Here is a 12,958-nt window from a genome sequence, read left to right as displayed (position 1 = left end):
TTTCATGTGGCTGAGGAAAAATGGCATTTATTGCATCTCGCTGCTTTCTAGATGGAACTGAAGCAAGGTGGTGCGTAAGGGAGGAATAAATACCGAAAGAATTTGCTAAACACATAAGCAGCACAAAGCTTTCGTTCGTTCCTTGGAAGACCCCAGCTGAAAGGCAAAGTCATTTATGATCACAACCACAGTAACCTTCAGGAGAGAGGTCTTCAGGAGGAGGCAAGTCAAGTGTGAAGCTTCTGATTTGCCATGGAAGAGAAAGGACAGGAAGTTTTAGGGGGAACCAGTATCAACAAGCTGAAGTCAGCTGTATGGGCAGGGTAAGAGTTGCAGCTAGAGACTGACGGATCAGTGTGTGCTCAACCTTGCACACGAGGGCCTCAGCGAAACTGAAGAGGGCTGATCCTCAGGCCAATCACGTCTTTGCCAATCTCTGTCACCTGCAGAAGTGGCAAACAGGATCAAGTTACAGATCAAAAAGACTGAGAACCCCAGAAAGCTTATGCCCCAGACTCTCAGATGGGTGCTTGGTGCTGACAAGTGAACAGTGGGTTAAAGCTCTAGCTTTCCCTGTGTTGCTGCCTCAGGAGCTGGGCAAACACAGGCCAGAGAACAACCACCATGCTTCCTTCTCCTGCCCCTTCCCTCAACAGCCTACATACATTGTTTTGGTTTTGTTTTGTTTTGTAATTGGATCCCCACCCCAACACCCTTAGACACATTCTTGAGGACAGTGCTTACTGTAGTGACCCTGCAGATTTGCCCCTTGAACTCAGGGGAATAGCAGGCCCCACTGAGTGGACACTTCTCCACGGGTTTTCCACGGTAGATGGGCCGGTAAGATGCAGCACAAATGTCAAAGGGGTTGTGCATGTCATAATTAAGCTGGCAGGCATCTGTGGGGTTTTTCTCACAGGCAGACAGGATTTTTCTGGTCTAGAGAGAAGGAACATTTTATTTAAGAGGACAGAAAGCAACACAAATAATCTGTGATACAAGATGCAACTATTTGCTGTGTAATGGTCTATTTCTATAATCCTAGCACTCAGGAGCAGGAGGATCTCACATTCCAGGCCAGCCTGAGTTACATACTAAGACCCAGTCTCAAAAACAGAACAAAAGCAGCTAAACTACAGGAATGCAGACAAGTCTCACACTCTGTACAGGGTGCCTATGAAGAACTTACAGTTGCCATTGCTGCTGGCTGTAGTGGTGCATCAAGAACTCAGCAGGCAGACGCAGGGGGTCAGGAGTGTGAGGGCCAGTTTGGGATACACAGGGAACTCTCTCTGTCCCCAGCCATGCTCCACTGCTCTAAAACCACAGTCCTGACCAATCTGGGGATCTGATTATCAGGGTTGGGCCCCAGAAAGAGTTGAAACAGTTTCTATTGTGCTAGAAGAATGTTTTTGGATGGCATATATACTGGAATATGAATAAAAAGCATAAGAGGTCAAGATGGGTCACCTGGAGCTTAAGAACAGATGCATTGCCAGGCAGTGGTGGTGTACATTTTTAATCCCAGCACTTGTGAGGCAGAGGCAGGTGGATCGCTGTGAGTTTGAGGCTAGCCTTTTTTACAGAGAGAGTTTCAGAACAACTAGGGCTACACAGAGAAACTTTTGTCTTGAAACAGCAACCCCCACCCCCGCCCCCAAAATTAAATCAAGCTGAGTGTGTGGTGGTGTACACTTTTAATCCCAGCACTTGTGAGACAGAGGCAGGCAAATCTCTGTGAGTTCAAGGGCAGCCTGATCTACATAGTGAGTTTTAGGATAGCCAAGGCTACACAGAAAGGAAAAACAAAAACAAAAAAAAATCAAACTTGGGCAAGGTATTATTTTCTCACTACTACAACATGGTTAACTGTGGGATCCACTCCATTTAAATAGCTGTATAAAGTATGTGAGAGTGCCACTTACTCAATGCCATGTCTGAATAAATTGGTACTCTGGTATCAAGGGGAAAAGAAGCCAAAGGTCAGTAAGTGACCAGATGGCAGCACTCCGCGGCTTTTTGAGGTTTGGATGCTGGTACACTGTCTTGTTTGAGGGACAATGACACTGAGCTTCTGCTCCTTTCACTTAAGGCCTGGGTTTCCTAAAATCACTGATGGAATCCTCTATACCTGTTGGGCCACTTCAGGCTTGGGCCCAAGTTCCAGCAGGCGCCGGGCAAAGGCTGCAGCTGTCTTGAAGTTCTTGAGCTTGAAGAAAAGGTTGAGGGCTGTCCGCAGTACCAGGATCATATGCACAGGCTGCAGGTTTGAGTGTGTGAAATAGGCTGCCATCTAGTGGACAGAAAGGGACACAGAGCAGGCTAATGTTCAGAAACATAAAAGACAAAACAATATAACGCCCACACGATTGGCTGTGAGACAAATTAGTTAAAATATATGAACTCCTGATCTGAGGAATGAGTTTTATTCCTCAATTCCTCTAATTTCTCTTCCTCCTCAAAGCCAAGAAAGTTCCAAACCAAACCATTTAGATGTAATTGAGGGTTACGGGAACGGTGCCTCTGCAGAGCTGGCCTCACACATCTTACCTCACAGATGCGCTTCTGTTGGTCTAGAGTCTCCTTAGGTAGCTTCTTCCTCTCTATCTCCATGCACAAACCCACAATGTATTCTCGGCAAATAGTGATGAGCTGCTGGGCCTGAAGAAGTTGCAGAAGACAGTTATGACACAGACATGAATATGGACGTGCCGAGGATCAAGTAAGTGGCTAGACTCCTACCTCTGCAATCTCCTGTTTATTGTCCACAACAAGAAGAGGCACACTGAGTAGGATGGAACGGAATTTTTCCACAGCTTCCTCAAACTTGCCAACTGTGGTGAGCTGGTAGCACAGCTGCAATCGTTGGATCAGGTCATTAAGCTTTAGGCCCACAGCTGGTACACCGTTCTTTAGCCCTGCGTCCTTCCTGGAAAGGGTAAATTATGAAGAAAACGGGATAGCCAATAGCAACCTAAGACTTATGCTCTGCTTCTAGCTAAGACAATCACCCACACCCTATTGTGAAAGGAGCTGGGAATAGGATGGCAACTGGTGTAAACCAAACCCCAAAGAAACAAGCCACAGAGGTCTTCTCCTGGAAACCTTAGCTCTGGGGCAATTCCATGTCACTGTGGCTCCCATCTGAAGTATCTACTCCAATTTGGAACAGGCAGCAAGGAGCAAGGGTACCTACCAGTTACGGTTAGGGTAACTGTACATGGAGGGCAAGCAGGGCAGTGCCTGGTAGGTGGTGCGGCCTCGAGCGTATGTCTGCAGGAACAGCTGCTTATAGGGGCCAAACTGGATAACTCCCACCTGGTCATGGAGAAGCTAGAACACAAGCAAAAAGAAACATAGGATTTGTTTTCTACCAACGAAAAATTAAATCAGACTCGGGCAAGGTATTTTACTTCTTTGTACTGCTTTCTCACTACTAAAATACAGTCAATTATAGGATCTTTTAAACATCTATATAGAGTATTTTAGAATAATCAACAGAGTGGTAATAAATGCTGATGGTTGTTGCAGTTGTTACTATCATCATAACATCTAGTTACTGTCATAATACACAGCTACTCAGGAAGAGGTGCAGATTTTACGAATGTAAGCCAGAAAGCAGGCTATAACGCAGCGGATATGGCTTATTGGCAAGCATGACTACAGACCATGGGGAGAGCAGATAAGAGGGCTCCAGGAAGCAAATTCCTTTAGCGAGGCCAACAACTGCCATGAAGCACATACCTTGGCCCTGGGGGCCAGATCATTTTCATGTGGTTAAAAGATGAGTCCACCATTCACCCTGGGACTGTGGAATAGACACGCAAGAAGAAGGGCCAAGGTTTTTAAAGAAGACTTACCCGCATGGCTGTTTCGAAAGAACCTGCCAAGATGTGATCAACTGGAAGCTGGGAGTTATTGCACCATATCTAGGAAGAAACAAAACACCTAAGCCAAATGAAAAACTTCCTATCTCTTTCCAATTCTTCTCCATATCTGATAAAATCAGCCAATACTTTTTACAGAGCAATCAAACGTTAGCCAGCGCAGAAGCACTCATCCCTGTGTAGTTGGGTTTGCCTGCTTACCTGAGTTGGGCTTGTTCCCTTGGTTGGGGGCACAAAGAACCCATCTTCAGCACCACCAGTTACCCCAGAGGGTACGTCCTAAAAGAAAGAAAATAAGGCTTTATTTATTGGTTTAAACAGAGTCTGACTCCCTATGTAGGAAGGACTGAATCTTCCCGCCTCTATAGGAGCACAGTCTTACGGCACCATGCCTGATTTATGTATTGTGTGGCCAAACTAAGGGCTTTGTACACGCTAGGCAAACACCCTATCAACTGAGCTAGGTCCAGATACTGTGTTCTGATGAATTCAAGACACACATTTAGATGCTTAGATCAAGAAGGGAGGTGACATACCAAAAGCTGCAATTCAAATATTAAACACCTCCCCCTTCAAATGAAAAGACAAATGTCATATTAGAGGGAAGCTATACATCTCTTCTCCTATGCTCCCTAAGAATGGAACAAGGCAACAAACTTGGGCTCTACTCCTTCAAATGGGAGATATGAATCAGATTAGGAGCATCCTTTGTGGAGCTTCAGAATAGACACAAACGAGAGAGGGAGGGAAGGAGAGAGGGTAGGAAAGAGGGAGGGAGGAAGATCACCCCCACTAGTTCTTACAGGGTGACAAGGAGAGATGCTCCAGAGCAGGAAGTTCACATACCAGCTCAGGTGGGAGCTCCAAATCTTCCTCTACATCCCAGCCACCTCCTTCTTCTTGTCCCTTGCCAAGAGCATCCTCTCCCAAACCTTCTGGAGCTTCTACAAACCCATCTGTAATGAAAATCCAGGAGCAAACTAGACTTGGGTGGTAGCTCCTATGTTGAAATATTAGGACCCTACTGGCTCTATGAGCTGCTCATAGATTGTTCCACAGATTATTTCTATCCTAAAGCAGCATCCTTACCTTCATCGAGCTGCAGTTCCGCATCCTCTCCCCAGCCTTCAGTACCAACAGTGTCAATGTCAATGTCGGCAGCCAATGCTCCTCCCTTCCCTACCAAGGGAGGGACAGAAGAGAGCTAGTTAGAATCTGCCAAGTCTCAAGTGTACCCTCCTCTACAGACAAGGGGCATGCTCTCAAAAGCAGCTGCTCAGGGCTGTGACCTCAGAACTATGTGCTGCTAACTGGTAGATTAGAAAACTGGAAGCCGGTCACGGTGGCACACGCCTTTAATTCCAGCACTTGAAAGGCAGAGACAGGTGGATCTCTGTTAAGTTCGAGGCCAGTCTGGTGTACAAACCGAGCCCAGGACAGCCAGGACTACAAGAGAAACCCTGCCTCGGAAATGTTTTATTGTGTAGTTAAATCTCAAAAAAAAAAAAAAAAAAAAAAAAAAGACAAAAATAATTGCCGAGGTTTTGACCTGTTTTGCTTTGTCCATGCATATATATTTTTTTTCTTTTTTTTTTTTTTCCTTTCTTTCTTTCTTTCTTTCTTTTTTTTTTTTTTTTTTTTTTTTTGTGGGGGCAGGGTGGGGGGTGGGGCGGCGGTTTCAAGCTAAGGTTTTTCTGTGTAGCCTTTACTGTCCTGGACTCACTTTGTAGACCAGGTTGGCCTTGAACTCACAGAGATTGACCTGCCTCTGCCTCCCGAGTGCTGGGATTAAAGGTGTGTGCTACCACACTCGGCTATATTTTTTCTTTATTTTATTTTATTCTATTTTTTAATGTGTGAGTGACTACACTTCCAGTTTTGGGATCCAAACTCAGGCCTTCATTCATACATGGCAGCACTTTACTGACTGAGCCATCTCAAAAAGTTCCTGACCATATATTTTGAGTTATTGTTTTTGTCATATATATATGTTATGCTAACTTGCAAAAGGTTCCACAGAGAATAGAAGATAATCAGCAGAGTTTGGTTTTGTTTGTTTGTTTGTTTTTTGTGGTTTTTTTTTTGCAGGGGGCTGGGTGTGGCAGCAGCTATGGTTCGGTGTGAGAGAGCTTGTCTAGTATGCATGAGGCCTGGGTTCAGCCCCTGTGGAGGCAGGAGAGAACTAGCTCCCTCTCACCAACAGCTGGCTGTCTCTGGCTGCCCACTCTTGCAGCTTCTTCCTGACATCTTCAATAGTCACCATTACTACAGTCTATGCAGAGAATGAGGGCATGGGTGGGTCCAGGAGGCTGAGGAAAGAGTAAGGCCAGACACAAAATGCCTGAAATCTACTTAGGCTTTTTTGGCTTGTTTTTGGTTTTTCGAGACAGGGTTTTTCTGTGTAGCCCTGGCTGTCCTGGACTCACTTTGTAGACCAGGCTGGCCTTGAGGTCACATCGATCCTCCTGCCTTTGTGTTCCAAGTGTTGGGCTTAAAAGTGTGTGCACTATACCTGGCTTTGCTTAGGCTCTTTTTAAAAAAGATTTATTTATTTATTATTATGGATACAGTGCTCTGCCTGCATGTATATCTGCAGGCCAGAAGAGGGTACCAGATCTCATTATAATAGATGGCTATGAGCCACCATGTGGTTACTGGGAATTGAACTCAGGACCTCTGAAAGAGCAGTCAGTCCTCTTAACCTCTGAGCCATCTCTCCAGCCCCTCTGCTTAGGCTCTTACATAGAGGTGAACTGGTGAAAATGTCCAAACAGGAGGCACAAGTGGCAGTGAGCAATGGTTGTCCACAAATACACCTCTAGCACATGATGAACAGGAGACACTAAGAGGGGATAACTCCAAGTATGGTGAACTAGAGAAACTCAGCAAAGTGTTTACAGATGCTGGTGGCAACACAAGCACCCACTTCGTGGGCCAGCCTAACCTTAAACTAGCTCTGTACTCTCTGTGATGGCTTTGAACTCTTGTTCCTCCTACGTCTACTTCTTAACTGCTGAGATTACAGGTATGTGCCACATCTGGGTTAAATTCTCTTTAAGGGTTTCAAAAGTTTTCCTCAGTTTGTGAGACTACATCCCAGCCCTGGCTAGCATCTCAATCCCCTGTCAAACTTCACATAGAAAAAAGAACAGATGAAACGCTTAGTGATACTTTCTAACCATTTCTAAGATTTTTTTTTCCTTTCGCTTTTGTTTTTCAAGATAAGGTTCTTTGTGTAGCCTTGGCTATCCTGGAACTCACTTTGTAGACCAGGCTATCCAGGAACTCACAGAGATCTGTCTGCCCAGGAACTAACAGAGACCTGTCGGCCTCTGCCTCCTCAGTGCTGAGAATAAAGGCATGTACTACCCTGCTAGGTTTTTTTGTTTTGTTTTGTTTTTTTAAAATGTACTTTGGTGTTCTGCCTCCATGGGTGAGGGTGTCAGATCCCCTAGAACTGGAATTACAGACAGCTGTGAACTGCCATGAAGGTGCTGGGAACTGAACCTGGCTCCTCTGGAAGAGCAGCCAGTGCTCTTAATCACTGAGCCATTTTTCCAGCCCCTTTTTTGTTTGTTTTTAAGACATGGTCGCATGTAAGTCCAGGCTGTCCTGAACTATGTGGCCAAGAAAAACCTTGAATTTTTGTTTCTCTTACCTCCATGTCTGTAGCTGGTACTATAGGCACATGTCAGTTATGTGCCTAATGCTAGGGATGGAATCCGTAGTTCTGTACGTGTTAGGAAAATGATCTAGTAACTGAGACATACTCAGACTCACTCAGGATAATTCTCTCTAAAACACATTTAAAAAGTGCTATTGGAGAAATGGGCACCTACCCTTGCTGGCAATGGAGCCTTCAAAGAACCCTTTGGACACAGTCAACAAGGGCCAGTTGGTATCCAGCGGCATGATAGGAGCAGGTGGCTGCAGCAGTTTGGCATTAGGATCAATGTCTGGGATCTGAGAGGTGGAATAATAAAGATGAATAGCTCTCAAGAGTCACACAGAAAAGGCTATGCTCTGCTTCTCGACTTATCTCTAAGCCCCTCTCTATAATTAGGTGGCATAGTAAATTTTATATTTTAAATTATCCCAAGATGAGAATGAATCCCGCTATGAGAGGCACTTGTGTAAATACTCACTGTCTCCTTCTCAGGGTCAAATGTTTCCTTCAGACTCTCAGCTTCTTCATCTAAGCCATGTGTAGCCGCTGTGAGATAGGCCAGGGACTCTATAGAAAAAAACAAACAAAACAAAAAAACAAAAACAAACAAACAAACAAACAAAAAAAAAACGGGCTTTGTGTATAGGTACATTGCCAAGAGAATGTCATTTTGGTATTTGGTAGACTCCTGAGGGAAGGCTGACCCTTATCTCCTAGTACTCAAATGCTTGCACAATAGCCAACCATACATGTAAGCTCAAGTTATACAAGTTGTTAAGCAGCTGCCAATGGAGAGAACGTCAGAGGTGATGAAATGTGGTCACACTGGAGGGAGGTTAGCTTACAGTTACTGCGGACTGCGTTTTCTTTTCTTCTACCCCTCTTCCCCCCGACACGGTTCACTGTGTAGCCTTGGCTGTCTTGGAAGTCACTCTGTAGACCAGGCTGTCCTGAAACTCACAGTGATCCTCCTGCCTCTGCCCCCCGAATGCTGGGATTAAAGGCACGTGCCACCACACCCAGCATGTGGACTGTATTTTCAGTGTCATCTTTTTTTAAACCTGTTCTGAGGAGGTAAATATGGCAAGATGATGCTATCTCTAAAAGAAAGGTGAGCAAAGACCAAGGATGCCCACAGCCATACAAGTGAGTGTGGAAATGCATTCCTCTCCCGTTGAGTCTCTGTATGTCTGTCGTCTTGAGCAACACTTTGAATGCAGCTTTAGTAGATACAATTAATCATATTCTAAATGCAAGGGGGTATTTGTTTTATTTATTAAACTTTTTCTATGTTTATTGTGTGTGCATGTTTGTATGTGATTCTCACAAAACACATGATGAGGTCAGAGGACAACCTGTTAAAGAGTTCATTCCCTTAGTTGCTTTAATATATAACATGGAAGGAGAAATACACACCACAAATGTAACAATAAGCCTCTGACACAGCCCAAGAAGTATGCCAACAAGATGGATGAATAGGTAAGGTTTTCAAATACACACAAAGAAGAAACTTGAGGAGCTAGACGAAAAGGCCAAGGGGGAATTAAGAAAATCTGGTTTCTCCAGTGGGTTCCTGGCTAGCCACAGCTTCAAAATGAGACCATGTCTTAAAACAAATATCTTCAGGCTACCCAGACAAGACTTGATAGGCTGTGGTCACATGGTGGGGGAGGAGGTCCCCTTCTGTCAGAGGTCTAGGGTAGGGGAATAGGGTAGAAGAGGAAAGAAGCATGGGAACGGGAAGATACAAGGGAGGGGATAACATTTGGGATGTAATCTGAATAAATTATAATAAATTAAAATTAAGAAAATAAAAAAGGCAGAGGCAGGCGGACTGTGTGAGTTCTAGGCTACCCTGGTCTACAAAGTGAGTCCAGGATAGCCAAGGTTATCTCAAAAAACAAAAAACAAAAAAATCTGCTAAAAAGAAACCTGTTTGTTGTGCTTGATGACAGTGACACTTGATTCTATTCTTATTTAAACATCTGAGTTCATTGTCAAAACATGTTTTGCCACTTATAGCTAAAGTGTTATATTACCTCATCTGGAAATAGGCAATCTGGACCCTCAAGACGGCTCAATAGGTAAGGGCTCTCACCACCAAGTCTGGCAGTCTGAGTCCTATCCCAGAAATACAGTAAGTGAAAGGAGAACCAACTCCCCAAGTCCTCCTTTAACTCATCCCCACCCCAACACACCCAGTGCAGAGTGACAGGGTCATACCTACCCACCCAATAAACAAGTAAGTATAATAAAATTCTTGAAAAAAATTGAAATTTAAATTCAGAAATTCAGAGCATTGTATTACCATTGGAGAAGTTGGATTTTAGCTAGTGAGTTCCAGAGCAGCCAGGGCTACATATTGTTTGGATTTTGGAGCATCTCAAATGTTGGATTTCATTTAGGAATATTTAACCTATGCTAAGTTTTAAGGCAATTTTTTTTGGGGGGGAGGAGGGCATGTTAGACATATGTCACCACCATGAGGCTTTTTCTTATTTTAAAACAATTTTTGAGAAGTTTTTCTGTGTAGCCGTGGCTGACATGGAACTCCTGTAGATCAGGCTGGCCTCAAACTCAGAGATCCACCTGCCTCTATCTCTCGAGTGCTTGGATTAAAGGCAAGAACCACAACATCCAGTTCTTAGATGATAATTTTGTATAAAGAATTTAGTTTATAATTAATAGTTACTTCTCTTTTTAAATTTATTTTTATTTTATGTACATTGGTATTTCGGCTGTATGTATGTCTGAGTGAGGGTATTGGGTTCCCTGGAACAGAAGTTACAGACAGTTGTGAGCTGTCATGCGGGTGCTGGGGAATTGAACCTGGGTCCTCTGGAAGAGCAGCCACTGCTCTTAAAGCTAACTCATCTTTCCAGCCCCCCAGTTACTTTTCTTTAAGCACTATCATCAGTGCTAACAACCACCTTGGATTTATGCTTGACTCCTCTCCATCACAGCCTACATCTACATCTCGCATTTATAATTTTTGACTAGAGTTATTCTTTTTTATTTTTATTTTTTAAAAAATTATGTATACAATGTTCTGCTTGCCCGCCAGAAGAGGGCACCAGATCTCATTATAGATGGTTGTGAGCCAACATGTGGCTGTTGGGAATTGAACTCAGGACCTCTGGAAGAGCTGCCAGGGCTCTTAACCTCTGAGCCATCTCTCAAGCCCCCTCATTTTATTTTATGTATGAGTGTTTTGCCTGCATGTATATGTGGACATCATGTGCATGCTTGGTGCCCATTAAGAGTCAGAAGAAGAAGGAGGTGGATTGCTGTGACTTTGAGGCCAGCCTGGTCTACAAAGTGAGTCCAGGATGGCCAAGGCTATACAGAGAAACCCTGTCTCAAAAAACAAAACAAAACAAAACAAAGAGTCAGAACATGGCAGTGGGTCCCCTGGAACTAGAGTTGAGTATAGTTGTGAGCCCTCATTTGGGTGGCTGGGAACCAGACCTAGGTCCTCAGCAACAGCAAAACGTGCTCTTAACAGCTGACGCATCTCTCTAGCACTTTGTTTTTTGAGACAAGAGTCCTAATCTGTAACCTAGGCTGGCCTCAAACTTAGGGAAATCTTCTTGCCTGTTTCCTGAGTGCTAGGATAAGATGTGATTCACCATGCCTAGAGCTTGTTCCTTAATGGACCTTGAACTCTAGTATAGCGTTTGGTATATAGTGAGACATCAACAAACAAACGGCAACCATGAGTCAAGTCTTGTAAACTGAGTGCAAACTCTACAGCAGAAGTTCAAGAAGCACCAAGATTCCTTCCTCTGGCTTTACCATTTGGTTTAGAGAAAAATTTTAAGTGTAATATAAACACACACACACACACACACACACACACACACTACAATAAAGGGCAATTCCCAGAAGCTCCTTCCACAGGCCTCAAGGGAGCTGGTGAGTCCTGGCTAGATACTTACTCTGGCCACAGTTCTTCAGGATTCGCACTCTCTCCGACACATCACCCAGGTAGAGGGCATTCTGATAATGGCCACTCATGTCCTTCCGGATCTCAGCTGCATCAAGTCAATGAGAAACCAACTTAAGCCTTCTCTCTAAAGCTTTCTCTCCTCTATTTCTCTTCCTCCTTCCCCACAAGGCCCGCACTTCCCAACCTTAGTTTTGGTGAACTCACCAATCTTCATCATCTTGCGAAGTTTCTCCAAGTTGCCAGTAATAAGGTACAGGAAGGACAGCTTGTCAAAGTTTTTGGTGCGCTGATAGCACATTTCTACAATCTGGTGATTGCCCTGCAGCAGGGCCACTTCCCCCAGCTTCTCCCAGCAGTTCTTGTCATCCAGGGCTTTGGCTGCTTCTAGGGCAATCTAAAGAGTTCCCACGGTCAGTGTTTAGTGTGGGCACTATGATGCAAAACCAGGGGCTCTATCAAAGCATTTGCCTCTAAAATTTCCCAAGGAATTCTCTATACTTGCAATCATGATCTTCACTCTATGGAGAATTCTACTTACAAACGTGATTTGAATCATAAAGAGAGTCACAGCATAGTGCTCTGTGCACAGGGGCTTTTAGGGAAAAGCAGAGGAAGTAATAAAAGAAGGAATAAAATGCAGAACTGGAAAAGCAGGCTTCCTAAGCCCTTTCTTCCTTGAAACAATGTCTGTGCTCTCTGGGCATATCCTAAGTAATTCATCCAGCAAGATCAAGTGTCAAGGAAAATAAGCAGATTCTTTGGACTTCCTGCTATCTAGCTTTTATCCTAGAAATTCTTAAATTCAGTTTGAGATGGTAAGGAGTGAAAACACTGGGCAGAAGAGACAGGAAGAAGCAGAAACAGCAACAGCAACAGGAAAATGGCTTTAATTTAACTAAAATCCTGAATTCCACGCCGGCTAAGATGAAGCCCGGCTAAGGCCTTCCGGAGTCCAGCCTCTAAGACTTACTAGGTCCCTCTCACCTCAATGTTCCCGCACTCCAGAGCCAGGCTGAAGCGAGTTTTCTCATCTTTTACAAAGTGCAGCGCCACTTCAGGGTAACCCTTCTTCTGGAGATAAGCAATGATTGACTGGCCTACTAGTTTGGCGTTCCTCACCATGTGGAGGACCTAGACATTCAGTTTGGTAGGCAAGGAACAGAGATTACTCATAAGGAAAAAGGAACACTGCCTCTTTTAACACTTTGCTAGGTTTCCCTGCTTCATACCTCATCATACTTTCTGTTGATCAGGGCCAGTTTGAACTTGAACTCGGTGGGATCGATGGTGAGTACCCGAGGACGGCACTCCCTGTCTAGGCAGTACACATTGTTGCCCCTCACTCTCGTGACATAAATGGGTAAGTCCAGAGTGCGGATGATCCCATGGTCCCTAGGAAGAGGGGATGAAAGGCACAATTTTCAGAAGTGAGAGGAAATCCAGCTTGTAAACAAT

General features: G+C 44.3%; 1 protein-coding gene across 2 annotated transcripts in view; it reads right to left on the bottom strand.

The window, feature by feature from the left end:
- Positions 1–331: 331 nt before the first annotated feature.
- The window catches only part of Copa (COPI coat complex subunit alpha), a 48,849-nt gene continuing 36,222 nt past the window's right edge, over positions 332–12,958 (bottom strand). For both annotated transcript variants that reach the window (XM_051147919.1, XM_051147920.1), the window contains exons 18-33: positions 12,733–12,895; positions 12,488–12,634; positions 11,708–11,897; positions 11,493–11,588; positions 8,033–8,121; positions 7,727–7,850; positions 4,977–5,066; positions 4,734–4,843; positions 4,089–4,166; positions 3,861–3,929; positions 3,197–3,333; positions 2,743–2,929; positions 2,551–2,661; positions 2,132–2,293; positions 745–939; positions 332–443 (exon numbers count right to left, since the gene is read on the bottom strand). In XM_051147919.1, coding sequence (XP_051003876.1) covers positions 384–443; positions 745–939; positions 2,132–2,293; positions 2,551–2,661; positions 2,743–2,929; positions 3,197–3,333; positions 3,861–3,929; positions 4,089–4,166; positions 4,734–4,843; positions 4,977–5,066; positions 7,727–7,850; positions 8,033–8,121; positions 11,493–11,588; positions 11,708–11,897; positions 12,488–12,634; positions 12,733–12,895 — 2,008 coding nt within the window. In that variant the 3' untranslated portion in view covers positions 332–383. The remainder of the gene's footprint in view (positions 444–744; positions 940–2,131; positions 2,294–2,550; positions 2,662–2,742; positions 2,930–3,196; positions 3,334–3,860; positions 3,930–4,088; positions 4,167–4,733; positions 4,844–4,976; positions 5,067–7,726; positions 7,851–8,032; positions 8,122–11,492; positions 11,589–11,707; positions 11,898–12,487; positions 12,635–12,732; positions 12,896–12,958) is intronic.

The sequence above is a fragment of the Acomys russatus genome, chromosome 6, assembly GCF_903995435.1.
Source record: "Acomys russatus chromosome 6, mAcoRus1.1, whole genome shotgun sequence".
NCBI classification, from domain to species: Eukaryota; Metazoa; Chordata; class Mammalia; order Rodentia; family Muridae; genus Acomys; species Acomys russatus.
Note: the sequence above shows the minus strand (reverse complement) of the source record. Positions and strands in the feature narration are given on the sequence as shown.